At 34.4% G+C, this 27,231-nt stretch overlaps 1 protein-coding gene across 3 annotated transcripts; it reads right to left on the minus strand.

The window, feature by feature from the left end:
* Positions 1 to 105: 105 nt before the first annotated feature.
* On the minus strand, positions 106 to 26,340 carry LOC110794031 (probable LRR receptor-like serine/threonine-protein kinase RFK1). 3 transcript variants are annotated; one of them, XM_021998966.2, is made up of 25 exons: positions 25,978 to 26,340; positions 24,020 to 24,191; positions 23,810 to 23,881; positions 23,658 to 23,726; positions 23,506 to 23,577; positions 19,648 to 19,719; positions 19,458 to 19,529; positions 19,303 to 19,374; positions 19,146 to 19,217; positions 18,994 to 19,065; positions 18,844 to 18,915; positions 16,561 to 16,629; positions 14,316 to 14,381; positions 13,428 to 13,490; positions 13,290 to 13,337; positions 13,106 to 13,149; positions 3,822 to 4,210; positions 3,509 to 3,704; positions 3,227 to 3,364; positions 1,993 to 2,111; positions 1,701 to 1,911; positions 1,375 to 1,612; positions 1,123 to 1,273; positions 724 to 1,003; positions 106 to 593 (listed from the first exon to the last, which is right to left on the minus strand). In XM_021998966.2, exons 1-25 carry the CDS (start codon positions 26,057 to 26,059, stop codon positions 547 to 549), a joined length of 2,958 nt encoding a protein of 985 aa, XP_021854658.1. In that variant the 5' UTR covers positions 26,060 to 26,340; the 3' UTR covers positions 106 to 546. The 3 variants fall into 3 exon arrangements, with proteins under 3 accessions (XP_021854658.1, XP_021854657.1, XP_021854659.1); XM_021998965.2 differs by having other exon boundaries at positions 106 to 1,003; XM_021998967.2 differs by lacking the exons at positions 24,020 to 24,191; positions 25,978 to 26,340 and having other exon boundaries at positions 106 to 1,003; positions 23,506 to 23,592; positions 23,810 to 23,877.
* Positions 26,341 to 27,231: the final 891 nt, after the last annotated feature.

Genomic DNA, 27,231 nt, shown 5'->3' on the forward strand with positions numbered 1-27,231 from the left:
GCATAATCTGAAACTAACTATGCAGGAATTTTGCAGAAAATCAATATTTTTTGTAACTTGTTCATGATTTATGTACATAACAGTAGACGAAGTTGTACAATCGACTAAAGGGTAAAGCAAGAGCTAAGCTAACAGACTAAGAATAACAAACATTATCCTTTACATCATGGGTTCCAAGGAAGCAGAAAGATTATTCTTGTAGGTGCTCATAGTTTTAGTAATCACTGTAAGATTTTGAAGTTAAAACTAATTCTCAGCTAATCAGCACTTTTTATATACATCATGATTAAAATCGTGTATTACATGCTTCAAACAATAAATTTTCTAATATATACGTAGTAGTGAGTACCTGAACAAGCTATGAGACTCTACATAGTAACCCTCGTGAGTTAGAAGAGAGAGGTAAAATAACAATTGCCTGTTACAATGTAACACTGTAATAAGGGCTGCTTGCTCTCAGTCTCAGGGTCAATGTATCATTATCCGACTCTATATGCACATAATAATTGGAGATATTGGTGGCACCATGTCATCAAGAACTTGCGTTCAGGGGGCAGTACCCAATGGAAAACGGAGGCGCACTCTGAACAAATCTGAACAAGCCAAAGAAAATAATGGATCATGAGGAGTTTCTGAAAGGGGTATTTTGATGCAAGTTTTGACTTGATGTAGAGGACAAAACAGTGTCTGCATGCATTGTTGTTGTAATTTCAGATTGCGTACCATTAACATTCTCAGTTTCTCTTTGAGTCTGGATACCCCTCATGCTTTTAAATCTCACGTCATTTGTATATGCTTGGAAATCAGGAACCACATTAGGGATTGTCATTTCCCCTTCGAGCATCTTCACCACCTCGGACATACTAGGCCTTCCAGAAGGAGCAGTACTGGTGCACAACAGAGCAACATTCACCATATTCTCTGCTTCTTCTATGTTATAGTTACACCCCAGCTTTTGATCAACAAGTTCTACAAAGTTACCACTCTGCTGCAAACTACATGCCTGTAATGTAAGTAAATGGAGTTAGAAATTTAACTAATACAACAAGTTTCCAAGAAATAATCGCAGAAACAAGTAGGTTAAACGAAATGAATAAGATGATTTCGAAAAAGAATACATACCAAATCTAGAAGACAGAAGAAGTCACCAGTTGGCACATAACAACTGTTGCTCCTTCCACTGACAATTTCTAAAGTGAGAATTCCAAAACTATAAACATCAACCTTATAGCTTAGGTGACCCCATATTGCATATTCTGGAGCCATGTATCCACTACAAAGGCACAAAGTTTTAAATTACCAGCAAATCAAGTCAATTCATGATTATTATAATCTGCATTCGGGGAAGCGGGAACTGGGGTTAATATCTCTTACATTGTTCCTGCTACTCGGGTGCTAACATGGGTGTTCTCATCCTCACCAAGCCTAGCCAATCCAAAGTCAGATATTTTGGGATTCAGCTCTTTGTCCAGCAGCACATTTGTCGCTTTAATATCCCTGTGAACAATCTTGAGTCTCGAGTCCTCGTGGAGAAAAGCTAAACCTCTAGCGATTCCGCGGCATATTCCAACTCTTGTTTGCCAGTCCAAAAATATTTGGCCTCGATTATGACCTACATTCATATTCAAGTCACCATAAATCTAAAAGTACTTAAAAATAAGAAATACTACTATTGTCTTGATCTCGATTAAATAACTTACCAAACAAAGAGTTTGCAAGACTATTGTTTTCCATGTATTCATATACCAACAACAATTGATCCCCTTCAATGCAAAATCCATGAAGCTTAACAAGATTTGTGTGCTGAAGACAGGAAATCATGCCAATTTCGTTGAGAAATTCATGATTTCCCTGCTTCGATTTTGAGGAAAGCTGCTTTACTGCAATAAGAGTGCCATCTGGCAACAAACCCTGGCAAGCCAATTCACCATCAGTTTTTGTATTTCAATAAATACTAAGATATGACTTGACTCACCGAGAATCAAAATGTACCTTGTAAACAGGCCCAAAACCACCTTCACCTATTTTGTTCGTGGGATTGAAGTTCTTGGTTGCAGTTTTTATTTGTTTCAATGTAAACCCACCGCCTTGTAATTGCAGTCCTCCAAGATCTGTCAATGAACATGGTTAGATCTGAGATGACATGCTATCATCACATATCCATGACCATCCAACAACAGATGAACAATGAACAACAACAAAGTTTCACTGAAAGGATGAAAGCATACAACATATGGGGTAACAATATAAGAGTCGGGTCCATTTAAAGCTTTCTATCCGGACTGATAAAGAACTGCAAGTATGCATAACCTTCATAATAAATGTCCATTGTCTCATAAAAAAATGTCCATTCTAAACCACTACAATTTAAGTGGCCACAATGCCCACAACATTTATCCAATATACTACTAACATGCCTCACCCGAGAGCCTTGTTTACTCCCTCCGTTCTCTCTCCTACCAACCCTTGAACCCCTGTTCTCTAGCAATCATGTAAATGTTTTAGCCAACGAGACGCAAGGAGGGTTGGTACCCGAGAGCCAATACACAAGAATCACCCAATTACCACGCTTACACACTATTTATTCAGTGTAAATGCCAAGGTCATGATGACGATTCTTGAAACCTATGCAAATAACAACTAAACTTTACATCCCTTAAAAGTCAACTCTAAAACAAAACCAGCCAGATTTACATACATGCATCGTGCGATCATCCTTGTACTGTATCAAATAGAAGAGAATAGCAACAACCACCTGCAGCATGTATGAGAATCCGTGTATTGTATCAAATAAAAAGTAACAATCTTTTTCTATTCCTCTGGATTTTATTGCCGAAGCTTGTAAAAGGTTGCAGATAAGCATCTTTTTGCTCAATCCCAAACTAGAAAAGTTAGCCGCAAATGGAACTATCATATGCTTTATAGGGTAAATGCAGAAATAGAAGTCCATAACCCTTCTCTTGCAGGACAGAAAATGCGGTATCTCTCACACAATCTTAAACCAGAATTTTCTTAAATTTGCTACCAGTGAACTAAAAACAAGTCAACAGCAGTTATCCTAACTTGCAACAACCAGATGGTCGTAAGTCCTATGAAAAATACTATCACAGTGAGTTGACAATCCTAGGCTATCCCTTTGAGATAGCACTTCTGTTTTGTTATTTGAAAATTAAGTCAGTTACACAAATGCTCAATCATTACAGTAGACAGCCAGAACTTTCCTTACCATCTCTCCTTGTCCTGACTCTGAAGCAGCATTTCCACCAGATAATAAGCAACGCCAAGACTATAAAGAAAAAGGAGACAATTCCTACAGAGATATACACAATTCCTTTTTTCCTGCCACTGGAGCAGCGTCTGGAAACTGCAGAAAAGGCACACCACTATAAGAAGAAATGGAGTAAGTAATAGAACCAGGCCCGATAGCAAAAATCAATGCAAATTATGTAAGTACGTCTGTATGCAGGAAGAAACAAGGTGAGCTTAACCAAAAAGATGCAACCCTAACCAGGATTGACAGAGATAGCTGAAATGAGAGGTCCATAAACTCCTCTGGTCGGAATCCTTGTTGTCCCTTTACCAACCCAGTTAAATCGGATCTCCAAAGTGTTATTTGTCACACTTGAATTAAACACTATGACTGTTGGCTTTTGAGCACCATGAGCCTTATCTTCAATGTTGAAATCCTTCTGCACTAATTTATCCTGCAGACAATCTTAACATCAGGCCTTCTGCACTAATTTATCCTGCAGACAATCTTAACATCAGGAAAATATGTGCCTAGTACAGATGCTGTGGAGGCAACTAAAGGAATTAATTACCTGAATGTAAATATCAAAGGCACGCCTCCCAAGGCTGTTGTATGTTTTGTTGTTTGTGAACTGAATCTCAGCAAAGTGTAATTTCACAGAATAATTCCCATTCTCCAGGCAGTAAGTGAAATAAGTAAGTGTAACTGGGGAAAGACGCGCTGTGGCATATAAATTAGACAAATTACTTTTAGCCAAGTATTTAGTATGACGTATACTTTGGAAATCAGCATCATCCATGAAGTCACCAGTGGCACTAAATCCCCAGCGACTTCTATCACTCCTGAAATATGTGGCTACACCACCTCCAACAGCTCCATCTCCTTCATAGACAAACTTTCTGTTTTCATCTTCTGCTACAAAATCGTCTCCACCGCAATTCACATGTAAAGAGCAACCATCTGCCAGTAGAATGGTGAAGTAAACAACAAGGCAATTAATGTTAAACTTGTAATGCTCCTGCTCAAACTAAATTGTTATGGCTAAGGCGTAGTTAAATGAAATTTCTTTTGCGTTAAAAGAAAGTAATGTTCCTGCTCAAACTAAATTGTTCATTTTGTTTTATGTTTACCAGAAATGAATTCCTGACATACATGTCCATTCACAATACTTTCTTATACCACAGCAGCCGTTCTTCAAAGATGGTTTCACTGATATCATATCATTTGGAAAAGAAATACTTGGGACAGCGGTAGGACAACCAAGACACAGAAGGATTACATAACCTATAAGGTTTACCATTTTAGTTATTCTCTTTATGCTGTGTAGGTTAATATATGCTTTCCACTTACCTCCTCTGTTTGACATAACTCAAAAAATCTACTCCCTCCGTCCCTTAATACTCACACCGGTTTGACCGGTGCGGAGTTTAAGACACTTGAATTGACTTATTAATTTAATTGGTGTTAGTTGATAGTGGGGTATTTTTTTAATATAGTTAGTGGGAAATGTGTAAGGAGCGGGGAGTGGTGAGTGGGGGGTGTGAATTTTTAAATGATTTTTTGTAGGGAGTAGGGGTGTAAGTGGGTTAGTAGGAAAGTGTGAGAAATAATATAATATTGGTAAAAATTCCCATTTATAGAAGCGGTGCAAGTATTAAGGGACGACCCGAAAAGGAAAGCGGTGCGAGTATTAAGGGACGGAGGGAGTAAATAAAAGGCATCCCAAAAACCTAGTCGGAAATGAAACCATGATCTTCTATGATTTCACCTAGCATTACATAAAGATTAAAAAGTGGAAGTTGCACAGAAGGCCACAAAGGATTCGGGATGTCCTCTATAAGCAGCCTTTCCTCTAATTGTGCTAGGAAAAGACAGCTTTTAAAAGCCCTGAAAAAGTAACATGTTTCAAATGGAAGTTGTGAAAATAGGGTTGTTTATGTTTTTCTCAAATTAACAGAGAAAATGTAAATAATTGAACCATTTTAAATAATGACGACGATGATGATATGACAAGAATGAAGGGGAATTAGGTAGGAAGTACAACCAACTAAGGCCTTGTTCTCTTCACCTTGTCATTGTTACTTATTGGATCAGATCTTATTAAATCAGACAGACCAAAAAAAGTATAAATATCTTCATACACAAGACGCTCACTAATGAGTACCGCATCTTCAAAATTGTAACCTTCCCACGACATTTAAGCTACTAATACGTTTTTTCCCAAAGCTAGCTCACCACCAACTGTAGCGGCACCATCTGCTAAAATTTGCCCCTTTTTAACACATTTCCCCCGCGGAATCTGAGGTTTTTGATGCATACAAGTATTTTTGTTGGAACGTTGATACATAACTAATGGGAACAACATTCAGACCAGAACAGACCATGCCTTTCTAATTATTTATTATTATTATTATTATTATAATTAATAATTAAAAATTAACAATTAGTAACTAAAAATAACAAATTAATAATTAGTAATGAGAAATTAATAAATAATAATTATTATTTATTTATTATAAATTAATAAAAAATAATTACTAAAATAACTACTCCCTCCGTTCCTAAATAAGTGTCCACTTTGGACATTTACGTGGGATTTAACAACACTGAATTGTGTGTAAGATGTAATGATTGGGAATGTTTTATTTGGGAAAAGGAAAAAGTATATAATTGTTTAATGTTAAAAGTACAAATAAAAAGGGATGTAGGAATTGAAAAGTGGGGATTGTGTAGAATGTGTAAGAAAAAGTAATAATGATTTATAGAAAAGTGAGAAAAGTGTGTGGAAAAGTGGGAAAAGTGTATCGAAAAGTGGAAAAGGTGTATGTCCAAAAATGGAAACTGGACACTAATAAGGGAACGCTATTTATGAACACTGGACACTTATTTAGGAACGGAGGGAGTACTAATTACCAATTTTTAATTATTCATTATTAATTATTAATTGTTAATTTATAATTTAATAATAATTATTATTATTACTTATTAACTATAAATTAATAATTACTAATTGTTAGTTATTATTTATTACTTATTACTTATTACTTATTACTTATTACTTATTATTTATTAGTTGTTACTCCCTCCGTTCCATAATGATGTTCCAATTGAGGTTTTTGACACTATTCACAATAGAAGAGAATCTTCTAAATTATTTCCACCATATAAGAAAAAACATATTCATGTGGGATCTTGTTTGATTCGTCTCCATGAACACTTTCAGAATATCAAAAAATTATAATTTTTAATATTGTGTAACTATAGATAAATACGATACAAAACGTGCGTTGGCAAACGCGAAAAAAAATATTGGAACATCATTGTGGAACGGATGAAGTATTTATTATTTATTATTTATTATTTATATTATTTATTATTTATTATAATAAGAAAAGTCCACCAGACCAGCATGAATCAGACCAGACCAGACGAGCGAAATGAAAAATCAGACCAGACGAGCAAAATGAAAAATCAGAGCAGACCAGCAAAATGAAAAATCAGACCAACCAAACCAGACGAATAAGGGAGCTTTTGGTTCACACACTAGTATGAGTTTAGAATAAGGAATGAAAGCAGGATGATATGGATTTGGAACTAGATTCTTAAACCCATATCCAGGAACGAATAATACTTCCTCCTTATTTTTCTATTGCGTAACATTTACCAATAGTCCAATACACCACTTTAACCATTTATATCTCTAACTAGCTTTTAGTAAAAATTATAAAAAGTTGATAATTTGTAAGTATATATAGAAACGAATGTAACAAGACCACACATAACTATATTTTTCCTTATGTAAAAAGTAACAATAGATGGTGAGAGGTATGGGTTTGGAATGGCTAAAATCCATACTTCTTATTAACGAATAACAATAGATGGTGAGAGGTATGGGTTTGAAAATTGATACTTTCTCAAACAAACACCAAGTATGGATTTTAGCCATTCCAAACCCATGCCTTATACCTTATTTTTGTGAACCAAACATCCTCTAAGTGCTAGTGAGAAGACACGTATTAAGGGCACATATACTAAACAAGCAGAGGGAGGGCAGGGGAAAGCAGAAGTGGAAGTTGAAGTTGGAAGGAATAAAGTTGCCTCCCTAATTCCTAGACAAAAAGGTTCTGAAAAAGTTTCCTCCTTTGGCCATCTTACACATTAGGGTGGTTATTTTATCTCTTCCAAAAAGGTTGCACATCAACATATAATCCTCTTCTTTGCTACCGTTGGTATACAAACTTGGTCCTGTTTAACAGATCAATATAAAGTCCCTTAAGATCAATGTCCTATGCATCTGAGTTTGTATGACTTTCCTTGGAATTTGACTGATAGATTTTTGAAGCACAACCACCATATACAATCCAATACAATGAATAATCCTCAGGAATCCTTCCTTGAACGAATGAACTAAGATATAATGCATTGTAACATATGTTCTAACTTCTAAGCTTCTATTGACTAAGTACTGTAACAAGTAACAAGTAACAAGTAACAAGTAATAAATAATAAATAATAAATAATAAATAATAAATAATAAATAATAAATAATAAATAATAAATAACAAATAATAAATAAATAAATAAATAATAACAATAATAATAAATAAAAACAAGTAATAAGTAAGAAATAATAAAATAATAAATAATAATAATAAATCTAATATATATGTAAAAGAGACATATTTGCTGAAGTATTAGAGCGCCACGTATGATTACTAATGGTTTCGGCTAATGAAAAATAAGATTTCTAATTTATTTTTGAATTAAAAAAATCTAGTGCCACGTAGATAATTAATTAGGTGCCACGTAGATATTCTAATTAATTAATTACTACTCCGTAATATATACAACTCCATCCAAAATCAAACACTCTAATAATTAAAAAAAAAAAATCTAAATAAAATTCAATCCAAAATCAAACACTTATCTAATCTAATATATAAAATATAGCAGTTGATGTATAACAGTTTTATTTTAACTTAATAATTTAACAGAATTCGTGCATCGCACGGGCAAAAATCTAGTAATAAATAATAAATAAGAAATAAGAAATAAGAAATAAGAAATAATAAAATAATAAATAATAAATAACAAATAATAAGTAATAAATAATCAATAATAAATAATCAATACTCAATAGTAAATAGTAAATAGTAAATAGAAAATAATAAATAATAAACAGTAATAATAACAACAACAACAACAACAACAACAACAATAATAGTGATAATAATAACAACAATATAATAATAATAAGTAATAAGTAATAAATAATTAATAATAAATACTTCCGGAACAGAGGAATTATAATAATTATAATATACTTAGACACGATTGGAAATATTAAGAGTCAAAGTAATGGTTAGAAGAGTAAAAGTCAACCATGGTGCGATATTTCCGGAACAGAGGAAGTAATATTATTATTAATATTGAAACTTATTGGAACTTATCCGAACTTATTGAAACTTATTTGAACTTATTGGACTTGAAACTTATTTTTTTAAGGTGAACAGAGCGCACCCTCAGTCTAATATATACGTTCGATGCAGATTAGCTACCTCCCTCCCTGTGGCATGGATTGTCAAACCCGAGCCATAGTGGGTCACATGGGTCGGACACACTTATGACCCATGACACAACCCAACCCAACCCGGATATTTTTTTTCATGTGTTGTGGGTCAAATATTTTCAACACATCCCATTTCGACCCACCCCATAGAACCCAATACAACCGCCACGGCACACCCGACCCACCAAACCCAAGCCACCAAACACAGGAACCCAACCCCCAAAACGCATCCTAACTTAAACAATTTTGTATGCTTAAAATGCTAATAAATTCTAATTTTATTGTGTAAATATACATTAACCACATTTATGTGAGTAAATGAATAACATAAAAATTAATTAAATAAGTTCATACAATTTTTATAACTTTTTATCGCTTGATTAATCGTCCAGACCCACCTGATCCAAAACAGTTCCTAAAACTTATGTAAACCCACCAAACTGACCGGAATCACACATGGCGTAACCCATCAGACCCACCTGACCCGCACAACCCACCTCGACCCACGACCCATCATGTACTGTGTCCATTTTTTCCGACACAACCCACGACTCGACCCACCCTAGTTTAAACGAGGCGGGTCGTGTGTCAATTATCCCCGACCCACCCAACCCGCCATGTTGGCGTCTCTATCTGAGGTGGGACCAACTGCCAGGGGGATTTTCCAACTTCACGTTTAGGGAACTTATTGGCCCAACATTTTGATTTAAGAGGAATATAGTGAGGAGAAAATTCTAGCCGTCGGCCTGTCGGGACTCCTAAGGTTGTTTTGGTTGGAGAGGAGAAAACTCGAGCAATCCGCTCCAGCAATCAATATCCTTTCCTATTATTCTACTATTGATTAATTGAAACTTCTCTTTACTTAAAATATAGGGAGACCCATTAAATTATAAATCCTCTTACTTTTAAGTTTTAATCTCCTAAAATCTATTATTTGTGAAAGAATACTCAGGACATTCCTACTGAATATTACGGTATCCATAAACTCCCGACCCGCAATACCCGAGCCGTTGACCCTCTCACCTGCTTCGTAAGCCGGGTAATATAAATTTTATTGAAACTAGCGGGTCGAGAGAATTTATAGGTGGACGAGTTTTGTATGGGTCATAATTTTCTGCATAATGCGTATCTGGAAACCTTGTAGCTTTGGTTTTTCTTTAATTTTGGTCTAGGAATTACTTCCTCCAATTTTTAATACTTGCAACATTAGTCACTTTCACGCATGCCTATGCACAACTTTGATCATTAATATCTTTAATTCTCTTCAAGCAAAAATTATAAAAAATTAGTATTTTAAAAATATACGAATTGAGACGAATCTAACAAGATCCTATATGATTATGTTTTATCTTACATATAAATCACCAACAATAGTCAAAATAGAATATGTGAATAGTGTAAAACACACAAACGTTTCGAGTATTAAAAACCGGAGGAAGTATGAAATTAGTTTTTTTTACACAAACTCGAGTCATGACATGAAATTAGTTTTCAATTTCCCCTTTTCTCTCATTTTCCTTTCGCAACTTTCTCTCTCGTTCATCTCTCTTGGTATCTCAAAATGTATCTTGAAGAAATTAAATTCCCTTTTTCCATTCATTTCTTTTCCAAGTTCATGACATCAATAGTGCGTTAGATGTGTTGTTCTAAAGGCATGATTGAGTTTAATCTATCATTTTATTTTTGTGGATTGTTGATGTATTTAGGTTTCGACAAATTATGTACATATAACTTGGTATTTTCTCAATAATTAAAGTAACAATTTCACTTTTTTTAGGCAAATTCTAGATGGTGATTTCATAGTTTAGGAAATTCTATATGGTGGACACAAAAATGTTTGATTTTCTAAAATGGCCTTACGGTTCAGCTTTTTACACAAAGCTCCGTTATTAGAGTTTTAGATTAACTTAACCATTTAATGATTAACATTTATTTTGGAAGCTCGTACATCCATATTACACGTTGAGGGATGCGGAAGGAGGAACAATTTCTCACACAACTCGTATTCTTTCTATAATATAGTTTCATCCCTACCAAGCGGTCCATGAAAATAAACACTTTTTTTTGCATAATTAGAATGTAATCAATCATCTTAATTCTTAACATCAGCATCTTTATCCCCTGCTACGAGTCTTATTGTTATCTTCTTTACATGAGTCAAGAAACAAGGAGCAATGTAGTTTGGTAGATGAGATCCCATGTGATACCCAGTTTCTCAATCGATGACCAGTGATAAAAAAAAGAACACCTCTAAATTGCGAGAGCATTCTAGAAACACAACCCATCATTCTAGCTATCACTAGGATTATCCATCTAGGCGGTTGAGTTGGGCTGATTAGACGGCTGTAGGTAGATGGATGGTGGTCAAATTTGGTCAAGATGGATGTAACTAGGGATAGACTAGTAATTTCAGGATTAAGGTCAAAATTAGTCATTAAATGGTTAAGTTAGTAGTTTAAAACATCAATAATGGCACTTGGTGTAAAAACCAATAATATAGGATCACTTTAAAAAATATATTTTTTTGTTTCCACCATGTAGAATTTCCCAAACTAGGAGGCAACCTTGTAGAATTTCTCCTTTTTTTTATCTTTTATTACTCAATTGTTGAAGAAAAAATGGTTTAATAAAATTGTAATTTGGTATTTACCCAATAATAAGCTCATAATTTTTGTGGGTACTCATGACCTAACTGGGAATTTCGGGTACTAGGTGTTAACAGATTAGGTCATGGGCCGTAATTTTCACTACCTGAACACCCCAAATTGTGATTGTCTTAAAAATCTTTATAATAAGATTTCCTTGAAAAGGGGTTCCTTACTATTGAGATGATTTCTTTCACTATAAACTGAGAAGGCCTTGTTCAGTTCACCCGAAAACATAACTAAAATTTACTCCTCCTTCCTTCCCTTAATACTCGCACCGGTTTGACCGGCGCGGAGTTTAAGACATTTGAATTGACTTATTAATTTAATGATTGTTAGTTGATAGTGGGGTATTTTTTTAATAGTTAGTGGAAAATGTGTAAGGTATGGGGAGTGGTGAGTGGGGGGTGTGAATTTTTAAATGATTTTTTTGTAGGGAGTAGGGGTGTAAGTGGAATAGTAGGTAAGTGTAAGAAATAATATAATATTGATAAAAAAATTCCATTTATAGAAGCAATGCAAGTATTCAGGGACGACCCCAAAAGGAAAGCGGTGCGAGTATTAAGGGACGGGGGGAGTAATTAAAACTGATTTTCACTGATTACAACTTGCTATTACTTGTTGAATTTATTTTTACTGATTACTTCGTATAATTTATTTTTACTGGTTCACTAGTACTCCCTCCGTCCCATAATTATAGTCCGGTTTGACAAAAAACACGAGTTTTAAGAAAAAGGGAATATAGTACATGAAAAAGTGGAATAAATTAAAAATAATGATTGAGTTGCATGGAAAAATGGAATAAAGTACAAGGGAAAGAGAATATAGTACATAGATCAATTATGTCCTGAAAAAGTTTGGGATTGCATCTTTTAAATGATAATTCTATCTTTCGTATGCTTTTGGCATTATTTAAGATGTTAGACATTGTGTCTTGTAAATCGACCACGAAATTAGAGACGATAGGTTGTAGTGCATTTTAGAAGGAGGTACAGGGTATTTTGCTGATTTGGAGCTTGTTGATATTGATGAGCTCAATACAAACATGGCAATAAGGGTCTAACATCATGTCATACCCCTTTTACTACCCCTACAATTCTTTATCTATAATGCATCTAGAAAATAAAGACACTCTCCTCAAATTATCAGGTTAGGGAGCCTTCAATTTAAGAAAGGAGTCAATCAATCTCAAGTCCCAAGGTTGGTAATATACTTGGAAGGTGGAATATAGTACATGGTGGGGTTTTCAATACATTTTTAATTAATATAGTACATGAGAAAGTGGGGACCTTAATAGCCAAAATTAGAAACGAGACTATGATTTTGGGAATCCCGATTTAGAAAACAGGACTATAATTTTGGAACGGAGGGAGTATTTTTTATTGCTATGAGATCACTGATTTCTACTGATTATAACTGACTTTTACTAATTATAACTGATTTCTGCTGATTGGAACTGATTTTTAACGATCAAAACCTCTCTTTTATCTTTGAAGGTGGATTGAACAGGGCCTAAGCATACATCAGATCTGTAGTGCTTGTTTATAGATGATAGTCAACAATTTAAACATAAGACCGAATTCTCACAAGACAAATTAATAAAAGAACGAATCTCAGTTATCTCGTGTAAAAGTTACTTACATCGTGGACAACTAATACTATTTGAGCAAGGGAGCAGTCCTTTTCTACAGATAAAAACAAGGAGAGTAAAACATTAGCCTAATAAAAGGTCTTAGCATAAAGTTTTTGAAAGCTCAGATATGCAACGTTTGTTAATGAATAACTCCAATATTACTACAGAGTAAAAACAAAGAGAGTAACTTACAAGCTGACTCCAGTAGAAGAGCTACGGAATAAGTTTATGTTCAAATTCCTATTTAACAAGTTACAGGCAAAAACAAGAGTGTCATAACACCACCCCAAACAAAACATGAATCAAACTAATAAGAAGTCATAGGCTCACATGTTTTCTCTACACGCTGGCTGCTCAGGATCTTGCCACGTGAAATTATTGTAGGAAAGATCACTGCAAGCAAACATCAAAATGCTGTCAGCTACTACAGGAATATGATAAAAATCAAGTTACATACTGAAAAAAGTATAAGCTAGTTCGCACCCAAAAAAATGTACAGTAGTTATATTCAGAACTAGCTAACTTCCAGTGTCAGAAACACAAAGAAGACCATCTATGACCAAAACTGAAGTTCAGTGCAGAAGAACAACTAAAAACTACAGAAGTTCTGCATTATTTGAAGCATGCCAATTCAACTAGTCAAGTGTCTTTTTGACCAAGGATTAGTGGACAGCTGCAGTGTCTGAAGCGTAAGCAGTCACTATCATTTGACTTTTTGAGTCTATAATGAGCATTCAGGCTCCATACAGTTTCCAAGTAGAAGTCATGCGGTACTTGAAAGATTATAGTCCCTAATACCTCTAAAAAGAATTCTTGTGTGGAAATGTCGTCCAAGTAGTATCATCTATTCATTTTTATCCAAGAAACATGTTAACAGTCATGTCCATGTCTTAGAAATTTGGACTGCAAAAGAACCACTCCTTCCCATCACGTGGAGGAGGGGGGGGGGGGGGGGGGGCGATGAAATTTCAGGAGAAATTTCTTTTGGTAGTATTCTAAAAACTGAAAAGTACAAGTGACTGGAGGCAGTGGTTAATTTTTAAATTGAGGAGAGAGAGAAAAAGTAGATGTGGTTGGAGATAGTGGGTAAATTTATATTGAGGAGAGCGTTTACTCAGTTAAGCACTTGCAAAAGTGCATGTAAACCACGAAAGACAAAAGGCATGTTAACTAGACAGTAAATTTAAGAGAGCAGAGAAATATAAAAGCATAGCTTACATGTTCCTGCCATCTTGCAACAAAGAAGAAGGTATGTTTCCACTAAACGTGTTTCCCGTCAAAAATCTGTTCACAAAAAGAAAATGGGCTAATGAGTACTAAGCTAAACAGCAGGAACATGCATCAGACAGCATTATTGTAAAAAATTACCACATACAAAGAATGAGCACGGAAAAAAATCTGGTAAAGAAATCGATGAACTAGCTGAAGGTGATGTATCACTGGGAATTGGGTGGCTACTTTACCTTTTAATTTTCATTTAGCTCCAAAGTCTCAAATGACAACAATGGTAATGACAATATGGCGATGAGCCTCGAGTTTGATTGCTGGCGCAAATGCAAGATGAAGAAACTTAGCCTAAGGGGAGTGTATCAGATGGACTCCCTCCATGTCTCTAAGTACTTTTTAATCAGGTAGGTGATTATAATAAGTAAAGAGTTTATTTAACTGTTTTGGGTTGGTTGACTCATTGATCTACTTTAGTATTGGCATCTATGAGGGGTATCTATAGGTTCTAAAGTATCTATGGATTCTACACCTTACGGAAATTGTCAGCTGCTACAGGGACATTTGGAGGTACGAGATTATAACACCAGATATATTCAGTGGCATGGCAGGGCAATACTCAGGCATGGTATCATATCGTATTTCCAATCACATTAATATAGTTCTTATGTTCTTTTTCACTTGTCACAGTTTGTCTTTTGACACTATTCATAAAATCTACTTTGACTTTGAATTGTGATTTATACATAAGAAAATATAGTCATATAGAGTCTAGGTACGATCGTCTCATTGTATATATTTTATAATATCAACATTTTACAATGTTTAGTTTTTTACCAATTGATAGTAAAAGAATATTAATGATTAAAATATTGCATTGGCAAACGTGATAAAAGAAATGTGTCAACTATAAAAGAACATAAGAAGTATTTTTCTCTGAAAAGATCCGTATTTGGTTTAAATCTAAAAAAAATTAAAATTTTACAGCAGAGGGGAAGAAACTCCCAATTAAGTATCCATTTTAACTTAGAGCATGTTTATCAAACACCAAAGACTTCAAGCTAATAAAATATTTCCTCCGTTCATTTTTACTCACAACGTTTGTCACTTTCACGCATACCAATGAACAACTTTGATCATTATTATCTTTAATTCCTTTAGGCAAAAATTATAAAAAATTAATATTTTGAAAATACACATTAAGACGAATCTAACAAGATCCCACATGACTATGTTTTATCTTACGTATAAATCACCAACAATGATCAAAGTATAATATGTGAATAGTGTATAAATTACAAACGTTGCGAGTATTAAAAATCAGAGGAAGTATAATTTTTTATTTTTTCTCTCCCCAACACCAAACTCAACCGCAACAATAATTGAGCATGTTTATCAAAGACCAAGAATATCATCCCTCTCCTACTTTATCCATACCCCACATCTCCCCCTACATTTATTTCTCATGACATTGTTAATTTAATAAGTATATAATCAAATTATTATTGATATAATTAATCGTTATTGGTTAATTTAGTGACGTATTAATCGTTATTAATTAAATTTTATAATCTGCTAATAAGTATTTAAATAAAAATAACTTAAAAATTAAATAAAAAACACATTGTTTAGTTAAGATTTTTAATTTATTTATTTAAAGTGGGTCAATATTGGTGTCTATTTATAATTTTATAGTGCATGAAAAGATAAAAGTGTTCAAATTTTTAATTTATTTTTCTGAATTGTAATATTATTTTTTCGGGCATTGCAAATTTTACAAGTATGCATCTCTTTTGCAATTGAAAAAAAGAACAAGTTTGGTCCCCATTTGCCACATGGCGAACATTCCTTCCATCAAATTGATTTTCCATTTGGTGTTCATGAACACCAAATGCTATTTGGTTTTACTATCTCTCTTCCTTTCTCTCTCATCTCTCTATCTATTTTATAGTTTTTTATGTCATTCTCTCTCTTGAACACCAATTTTGGTGTTTGATAAACATGCTCTTAGGAAAAGTGAATTGCATCTTTACCTTCTTCTCAGTTACACTTTCTCATTTCCGTTTTCGACTTCTTTGCATTTATTTAAAAACAAAAATAAAAACTAAACAGATACTTGTACAATAATAAAGGAAAAAGTGCAATAGCTTCTCTCTTGATATATCGCTCAATTGAACACAATGTAGCATTAAAATTAGCAATTATGTACCATGAATTCTGACTTCAAAGAGATACTCACATAAACTTCAAGTACTTAGAGCTAATGTCATCTGGAATTTCGCCTACTATGTTGTTGAAACTAACATCACTGTAAAAAAAATTGCACAGCAAATATCAGAACATGTTTATGAAGCAGTTAAACCCTAGTAAGCATGGAGTAGCAGGCGCTGTCTGATAAAATATAAGACCAACCACAGAAGTAAAAGACCATCACATTAAAAATTGAAATAGAAAATTGACCAGTATGAGTGTTATTATTATTCTAATACTGATATCTCCTAAACAATTATACAACATAGGTATTGAAGTTCATTTGTCCAAAGATTATGCAGATAAAATAAGTGATCAAGTGGAACAGTGTTGTGCAACATTAGTGCTCGGAAAAGAATACTAGGCTTTACACCAAGACCCTGATTTGGGAACCTTTGGCAACCTTACACGGTATCAACGCCGTCATCCTTGAGCTAATTTTTATCTCACTCTCACTCTCCTTCAACCCTAGACTGCAGCAGTCAGCCGGTCACCACCTAAGGCTGCTGCCACCCATGTTCTTCCTTCCTCCCTTTGATTGCGGCCCACATGTTGGAACAAGAAAGAACCCCTCCCCCCCATCTTCCACCACCCATTTCTTCTTCTAATTATCTCGCATCATTGTTACCTAGTTTATGGTACGAGATTGAGTGGAGGAGAAGCCAAGGTCATGTGGCGAATTTCACAAAGCTGTCCCACGATGGCCTATGAAAATTGGTGGAAATTTTGAGCCAAAAGGCTTCAAGATGTTGTTAGAAAACACAATACCGCCTTCCCTATGAAGAAATAAAAGACTTCCTCATATTTGCAATGTATAAACTTAAGACCCCATTAACAAAACACAGCTTTGCAAGGTCCTCTCTGCAGAAAATGACTAGCTAATTCTTGCAGGAACAGCAGTATATGAAAAAGGCATTCACTTAAAGAGTTAAAGGACTTCCAAACACAATAAGAAAAACAGACAAATTTGAAATTCCGATTAAGTAGCCTGAAAAGGAGACAGAAAAAAGAACAGAGAGGGGCTATCTGACAACCAAGGTCGCCTATCAAGAGACACTCTGCATAAGTTCAGAACTTCAGGATCTACAGCCTACCTAAAGAAGTCAAGCTAACTCATCCACCTCTCCACCATAATTGTTTTTCCTGAAGTGGAAATATCAAGAGACGGAACAACCAGCACAGAAATAAAAGTGGGAGATAGGAGCACCATGAAGGTAATATGAGTAATATAAGCAGCTAAATACAAATTTCTAACTTTGCATTTGCATCTGTTCAGCAAGCAGCTTGGCTCAGTCCCATATAACTGACGAGAAATAATTTGTATTAAAAACAGTTTGGTTCTAAGGAAAGATACTATGTCTACAACCACACCCCCTTCAAGGTCAATGTTAGACACCACTTTCCAGAGGTACAGGACAAACTTTCTCTAGTCTTGTTTTCAGTTTCTTTGTTTGATTTGTTTATTTAACAGGTCTTTTTGGAGATTATATTGTTGCCACTGAACATTTCAGTTGATGTAATGAACTCGAAACCAAATTTTAGTTGAAGGTGGAGGGGAGGAGGAGAGGGGGGGACAAATGAGCACATGTTATAAAAAATATCAAGAAATATCACCTGAACTGTACAAAGCACATGTTACTATAGTACAAGGGACAAAAGGTGACCACCTAAGATAACCAGCAATTAAGATCTCCTCCTCTTGTATTTTAAAGGAACACGTAGATTCTACTAATTGTGGGAGAGGCATGGCCTCGAGGCTTTCCCGTGGTTTTTTACCGACGGCCCCTATTATTGTAACATCTGTGAACGTCTAACATTAAAACCATTTTAACTTATAACTTAACACATAATGTGACAATCAATTGCCAAAGGTAGCATGAATTGACCACAAAGTAAAAAGATGCAATAAACTTTGAAATGAATATAGTACTGTCCAAAATCTACAACATTAAATCAATAATGGTCCTAGTATCCTACTAATGACATAGGCAGTCTTGTAAGATTGGCCCTGAATGGCCCTAGACGCCAACATATACAACCAGGGGTCATATTCATAGGTGAAAAGCATGCAATGAGGCCCATGACATCTTCCTCTTCCCTGCAATCTGCATAAATCAGTTTTTACCTGTATTTTCCACCAAGGCTACCACATTTACCACAACAGAACTGAAAGGAAAACTGAAATTCAAGAAGTCCAACATAAAAGAGATATGACTAGTGAGTAGTGACTCCATTGTATAAGTTTCAAAACGGCAGTTAGTTAGTCACTTACAGCATTCTTAAATTTTTCATAGCCCACAAGAACGCAGGAATCTCTCCAGCAATGTTACAGTTCCTCAGCACACTAGAAACCAGAAATGACCAATTTAGTGAAAAATACTGTTAAAAACCTTTGGTTATATGATACAAGGGTTCAACATACAGTCTTTCTAGGCCAGTCATATTCCTCAAATCCGGAAAATTCTGCATAGATCCATTGATGTCGCTTATTCTCCTATGAATTCAGAAATCCTTCAAGAAATTAAATAAAAGAAAGACAGTGTCAAACTGAAATAGTGTATCACATGTACTCACAACTCAGTTAGTCCATCCAAGAGGGATATTGAAGATGGAATAGGCCCCTGAAGTCCACTTGCATGCATTTCCCTGCAAAGATATTGAGCGAGCAGATTAACACCCAAATACAACATCATGAAGCAGTTGCTTCTGGCCAATGAGCCAAGGATCTTACAATCTATTAAGCTGCTTCCAATTTTGAATATAATCCGGTATAACCCCATCAAAGTTGTTATCATTAATCCGACTGCATTGACCATAAAGAAAAAAGTTAAGTCATGGCAGAGGACAATGTAAATAAGAGATGTTTTACAATTGTTGCAAACATACAAATCTGTTAAGTTTGTCAGGCCAGCAAGTGTTGTAGGCAGTGTTCCACTTAAGTTATTTGAGGACAGCATCCTAATATGCATACCATAAGAGAGAAACATTATGATTGAACCTGATTAACAAGGTTATATACTGATCAAATAAAGAAACTTCAACAGATGAATCCCTATTAGAGGAATGAAGTACTTACAAACTCTTTAAGTTGACTAATTCTCCAAGCTCGTTAGGAACCTTTCCAGTAAATTTGTTGGCCTCAAGAGACCTGGAGAGAAAGCAATGAAAAATATCAAAACATGAACACCCAACTGTAATTCATTCATGAAAGGCGGAAAAATAAATGCAAAATGACTTTCTTAAAGTTTTAACCCTATTTCGAATAGAATAGTCAAGGAAACCTGCAAGCCATCCTGCTTATAAAAGAGAATTTGCCTAAAACCACCCTTTATTTACAGTAGTTTGCTACAAACTTTTATTTAAGACAAGCTTATATGTATAAGACTTCAGTTACACTTCATGATCAAATAGTTATACTTTGAAATTAGAAAGTTATATTCTTATTGTCAAATAGTAATTCTTAGTTTTTTTTAAAATATGAACGGGTTTTGCTTAGTTACTTATCTTTTCTAATACAAAAATGTGTTAATATTAGGTTCTCGTTTTAATAGCTATAGTTTCGGGTCAATAGTTAGGAAAAATTACTTTAAATAATCCAACCTTTCGACGACTTTCCTTTAATGATCCAGCCTATCGATTATTATCTAATAATTCAACCTTTATACCCATTCGCTTTTATTGCACTCAAACGACCAGTAATCGGGAGAACAAGTTAACAACTTTTTTTTATTTTATTTTTTAAAGAAAAACCCACCCTTCCTTTTTTTTTCCTTCTTCCCAAATCCCCTTCTCTATTCCTTTTCAAGCTTCGATCAATGGTCATTCTCCCTCTCCAGTCTCTACTTCCTCAATCTCACTCATCCTTAAAAAGAATTCTTTCTCGAAGTATAGTTTCCTTTCTTCATCTCCCAGTGAGATAACAACCAAAATCGAACCCACCTCTACGGCTGGGAATCTAAAGCCGCCGTCGACAAACTGATGCAGACCAGAGTGATACTTGGAAGTGTAGAAACGAATCAATAGATCAATTAAGACAAAAATAATGATTATGATGAACTCGATTTGATGCGTGTGATTTTTTTTGTGCAATTGTGTGATAGTGTGTGAATTCAGATAATTCAATGTGTTTAATTATCACATTGTTGGGTTTTGGGGGATGATGATTTAGGTCTTGTTCTCTTCAACTTATAGGACCTTATTTTCAGGTTAGATAAGTTCCTATAAGTTAAACAAGGTCCTATAAGTTCCAATAAGGGCCTGTAAGTTCTAATAAGTTCGTATAAGTTTCAATAAGGTCTTAAATAAAATATGTAATATTATGATTATTTACCTTGTTATATTAAATAAAACATCATTAACATTATCATTACCCCATTGCATCAAAGAGGCTCCCGCAAGAAGCGGGGTAAAGGGGGGGTCGGGTGTACGCAACCTTACCCCTGCAATTGCAGAGAGGTTGTTTCCAATTGACCCAAAAGCGATAACGGGACGACAACGGGAAGACCATCTTCTACTTCATGGAAAGGAAGGGAAGAGGTTTTAAGAGCCATTTTGATTTAGTCCATTACATCCCACGGCCAAAAGAACAAAAGAATCTTCGACTCCATCGGAAATGGACATATATTAAATAAAACATATTTATATTATTATATTAAATAATTTTTGGTTACTAATTGACGATAATAATTATCAATGATACGTAAGTATTAACTAATATGTTATTATTAATTACAATCAATGTAATTATAAGGGGAAAAAACATAATAAACACTTTTAAAATTACGTGTAAATCACACATCAATGAACGATATTTTTGGTGAGACGTAAATAATCATAATATTACTTCTTTACATCAATGCATTACTTGAAAGTAATAACTTCCAATAATCATAATATTATCTCTTTACATCAATGCATTAAGTGAAATACTCGTAGGGAGTATCAAATAATTGTTTTTCAAGTGTGATAAAGTTCCATTACGGGGTATAGAGAAGCTTATTAAAGAGGTAATCACAAATATGTTTTTTTACAAATCGACTGAATGCATTAAGTGAAATACTCGTAGGGAGTATCAAAGAATTGTTTTTCGTCTGTGATAAAGTTCCAATGCGGAGTATAGAGAAGTTTATTAAAGAGGTAATCACAAATATGTTTTTACAAATCGATTGAATTCGTACTTGGTTTTAATAAATTTTGGATAATTATTACAGAGTAATAATTTATATTATGAATAATAACATAAAAACATAATCATTCATATAAGAACTAAATAATAATTGCTTTACTGATTTATATTTATTAATATTTGCAATCAACTATTATAAATATTCTAATGGTTAAAAGTTTAGTGATAATTAACTTCAAACAAAGTCTAATAAAATTTAATAAGGTATTATAAAGTCTTATAAGGTCCTATATGTTAAATAAGGTCCTAATGTCCGATAAGTTCCTACAAGCTAAATAAGGTCCTATAAGTTCAGATAAGATAAGTTCGGATAAGTTCAGGTCATATAAGTTGAAGAGAACACACCCTTAGAGTGGAAAATTTTAGGGTTTTGGATTTTCGTAGCTGGAGAACAGAAAATGAAAAGGGAGAGATGATGTGTTCTGAGTTTCTAGATTTTGGTTTGGGTGACTGGTGCTCGGTGTCGGATGGGGGATGGTGGTTTTTGGCGCGAAGGAGAAGAGAGGAAGGTGAGATTCAGAATGGAGGAGAGGAAAAGAGAGGGAGGTGAGGTACAATGGTTTCGGGTTGGATGTCAGGTGGTGGTGGTAGTGCTGGTAGTGCTGGCTGCCGGGGGTAGGAGGAATGAAGGAGGGACAAATATTGACTAAGAAATGGCTTATGATTTTCCTAAAAAATGACTTCCCAAATCCTATGAAAATAAGTTCTTCTGATTCATTCAATTGTAGTTGTGACATTATTATTATTCTACCAAACAAGAGGAGGAAAATTTTAATGTGGCATTACTATTATTCAACATTGCTTAGGCACTATTACTGGCGGACTACAAGACTACAAGGGAACAGGAAGGTGATTAGATTAACAAACTAGAATTATAGAAAAGAAAGAACATTCATAGATGAAGGGCGACTATAGATTCCAGAAACCAATTGAAGCAATTGGGGGAAGACAATAGACATATTGCATACGAAGGGAAAAAAGAGAAAGAAAGTTCTTTTTCAGAAACTATAACGAAAGGTTGCATGACACATGTATAATTTACTTGTTGTATCGGGTTGGTGACCGGTTGGGTGCAATTAAAGTTAATGGGATGCAAGGGTTGGATTATTAATTGAAAATCGTTGAAAGGTTGGATTATTTAAAGTAATTTTTCCTAATTGTTATGATTTTGTGTCAATAGTTATAAATTTCGTGTTAACAGTAATGAATTTTGTATTAATAGTTAAGTGATGTCAACGGTCTTACACAAAACTTACTCCCTGAAAAAAAAATCTAGAATAGACAAAATGCCCTCATATAAGTCTAGATTTTAACACCACTTGCTTCCCATCTTATTCACTTCTTTTCCCTTCATCCATTTGCCTCCAGAAATGCAGAAAGACCGTTTTTTGGGATTTTAAATAGAAAAGAGAAAAACCACAAGAGAGGGGAAGCATGTTGCGTTCAGGGGATATAGAGGTATGCAGAAAGGTACACATTGATGGTACTGTAGATTTTAGCAGAAAGTAACATATGAGTAGTTAGATAAACATTGGTAACATGTGAAAGCTTCTTGCAAAGTGGCATAAGTAAAAGGTGGTTACAAGCAGATAACTCATAATAACATATTGAATTGCATAGACCAGAAAATCAACTGTGAAAGAATGTTAAAGTTCCCAGCTCTGTTGAAACTTGAAAATGAGTGGGAGTATTCACAAAGGTAACTCCCTAAATAACTGTCAAGGTAGTAGAAGGATGACTGAGACATACAGAGTAGTGAGACTAGCAATATTTCCGAGCTCCTTTGGGATATGTCCAGACAACCGGTTTGCAAGTAGAGAGCTGCATGAGTTTTACCTGCATGACTTCGTAAATTTTGATTTCCAAGACACTAAAAATGCCAGAGATATCAACATGCTTACATGAATTCTAACTGCATTGAAGCCCATTCTGCCGGTATTCCACCATATAGATAGTTATAGGCGAAATCACTGCAAGCATAGCAATGAATTATTTACCCTGCAATTAAAAAAGTAAGTGGTATACAAGAGAAATAGCAATGTCTAGTTCTTACACTTCCCGAAGATAAGGAAGCTTCACCAGTTCACGTGGAAGCACGCCAGGAAGACTGTAACCTTTGAGCCATCTGCAATGCCATATAACAAAACTTCTGTTAACTATCTTGAAAATGTAATAACTAGAAATCCTCAACTAATCAACTTGTATTTCAAAATGTACAGCAAGAGTGAAATAAGGCTATAGAAATGAGATATGGAGATAATACATTTTTACAACATGGCAAGTGTTGTTCTCATGGTTACAATCACACCCAATGTCACTTTCAGCATCAAATGGTGAATGTGGTGTTACTCCAGACATTTCAAGTTGACAAGAGACATTATCAAACTTCCAGTACATGGCACCCATTGTTTGAAAAATTTCTTGAAGAGCAATCGCTGCATAACAGAAACAAAATAGTAAATTACCACATCGATAGGCTTCTAGTTTCATAATGTCAGTGTTTAAATGGAATGCTAAACATTTGAATAACTATCAAGAGAAGTCAGAATGATCTCTAAGGTATCCGCTACATCAAAACAGACTTCTGACATAGATGGCGAACCCACATATATATTCTGTGAACCCTCTGTTCATCACCTAGCTTAAAGAATTTGAACGTCCGCTAATTACTTTACCATGGTGCAGAAGAAATGCATAAGAGACAGAAACGTCAGAAGAGTAAAAGTATCCAACTCTCTGCTTAGATAAGTACCATTAGCAGGTAAGTGTTAGAGCTGCATTTACGGGTGTCCACGCATTGAACAGCTCATGAATAGTCTGGACTCGGCTAGGCTGAAGTACCAACTCGGGCTTGATTTGTTTGTTAATGAGCCGAGATCAATCTCAATAATTAAAGTTTGAGTTCCAAATGAACTAAACATGTAAATATGTAATCAGTTGAATTGTGATTGATATTTTTATATACCCTTTACCCAAAGGTTTAATCTTCCATTTAAATAAAAGGAACAAGGTAATTCTTGGTACAACTAGTCCGGGTTGAACACTATCACAGAGCCTAGCAGCAACCCAGCAAGTACAATAGTTCATCGTGCATATTGTTTATCAAGACCTGTTCGAGATCAAATTCAAACTCGAATTGTAACATTCTATCCAAGCTACAGTCAAGAGTCTTAACTCTCAAGCTATGTAGTTCTGAGCCAACCCATGTTGGATTTCAGCTCAACCCATGGCCAACCCTAGTTACGTCTTGTCACTTGGCTGTTACCACAAGCAATGACTAATGCAAGGAAACCAAAACTCCTTTCATACGATTCCCAATGCTCTTATAGCATATATTTATAAATCAAAGAAACAGTAACAAGTTTATAATATTGCATGGAATGGTTCATGTGATATTTCTCAGTTATGCATCTTCGCTTACAAATCTATGTTTTGGTCATTGATTCTAGTAACCACTTATATTCACAAGTTTAGGTGGGAAACGATGCATAACTAATACATGTTTATAATTTCACATTGATCATTGCTCATTACACAAAAATTTTGTTATTTACACCAGAGATCGTTAACTTCCCCTCATTTACGATCTTATACCAAATAAACCACATGAACTTTCAAGCAATCCGATAAACTACTTCGACAAATAGAAATACCCATATAAAATTACAAATATCATAGGGTTTCTCTAGTCCCCCCCTCCCCATTACAATATTACACACACACAGAAAATTACAAACAAACAAAAAAAATTGAAATTTAATAAACTTGGGAAGAATTCAATTACCAGATAAGGTAATATCACTAAAAGCCAAGAAAAGAGACCCTAATTAAAAACATATACTCCGACTCATGATGATTAATGATTCGTCCTCTATAACAACTTATTAAATTGTCAAACCAGTGTCCAGAAACTCATTATCACTTCTCCCTGACAACAATTAGTATAAAACTCTACCTACCCCTACACCAAAAGAAAAAAATCGCTCTCATTCCGGGCGATCCTACCTGGACGGTATCATTGCTATTATATTCAAAACCAATACAAAATGGGTATTTGCCAACTCACATTTCATCATCCACTTTCATTTAATTAAGAGAGAAACATAACCCAAATATCAAATTACGTCTAATAAGAACCAGATTAACCTTCAAGAGTACATAGATAATAAACCCAATAAATTAATCAATACGAAATTTTAATTTGGGAACAAAAATGCAAACCTTCATTTTCAACTAGCTTGGACTGTATTGGAGAGAGAAGAAAACCCGATAAAATCATCAACAGAAAAACAGGGTTCGCCATTACTATGAACTGGGAATCTAAATAAACTTCTGGGAATTCCGACACAAAATCATAATTTGGAATTCAAATAATGATTTTAATAAAATTGAAAGAGTGATTTTTCAACAGAAATTCTGAATCTTGGTGTTGTACTCCGTATACTGTTTGAGAGTTAAAAGCTTACTTGTTGTGGGTGAGATTCATATAAAAATCAATGAACAAGTATAATTCAACTGTGAAAAGAGAAATTGGCCAAAGATTTGACAAAATAGTGGATTAAGGGCTGCAAGTGAGTCACTGGGTTTGACTATTAGCCCAACAATATTAATAATTTGATTTTTTAAAAGTCACTGGTCATTACTTGCGCTATTCCAAGGCTTGACTTTTCGAATTACTCCGTACTACATATGATTTTTAATTTTTTATCCTATTGTTGGATAAATCGAATGTAAACATAATTGAACTAAATAAACATATTGGATTTAAACGAAATTAAATTGAGTTGAACTAAAAACAATGATAAATAAGTCTATAAGAACACTGGATGATGCTAAGGGTACACATGGTGTGCAAGAGCATCTTGCACACCACCAATTACACAATGCCACATCATTTGTGAAAGATTCCCTTCTTTTAAAAATTTCAATTTAAAATTTGAAATCTATTTTTAAATTTTTAATTTGAATGTTAAATTTCTTACCTTTCCAACAATGTTTAATTAATTCCCAAAAAAAAGTTAGGAGAGAGAAAATATTTTTTTTGTTCCCTTACACGGTTTTCTCTCCTTCTGGTTGTTCTTCACTGTTCTTCTTGTTCTTCATTGTTCTTCTGATTATTTATTTATTTTTCATTTAAATACATTTATTTGTGCTTTATGGTTCTTCATTAATTTGGGCTGATGAACGATGGTTTTTAGCGGCGGGTGAATCGTGGCTTTTAGCGGCGACTTTAGGATTCATTAACAAAATTTCAGCCGCAGAATTTCATCGGGTTATTTTTCGATGCCCAAAAAAAATTTTCTCTCTTCGACGATCGCCACCTTCATTTTCCTCCTCCACAGACAATCGGAAATTATGGTGGTGCTATTTTTTAGGCGGATTCATGATGGTTACTTGCAATTGATAAATCCCAAATTAACGAATTTGCAATTGGAATTGGAACGTCCCAAATTTATGAATTTGCAACAAATCCCA

The sequence above is a fragment of the Spinacia oleracea genome, chromosome 5, assembly GCF_020520425.1.
Source record: "Spinacia oleracea cultivar Varoflay chromosome 5, BTI_SOV_V1, whole genome shotgun sequence".
Classification (NCBI taxonomy): domain Eukaryota; kingdom Viridiplantae; phylum Streptophyta; class Magnoliopsida; order Caryophyllales; family Amaranthaceae; genus Spinacia; species Spinacia oleracea.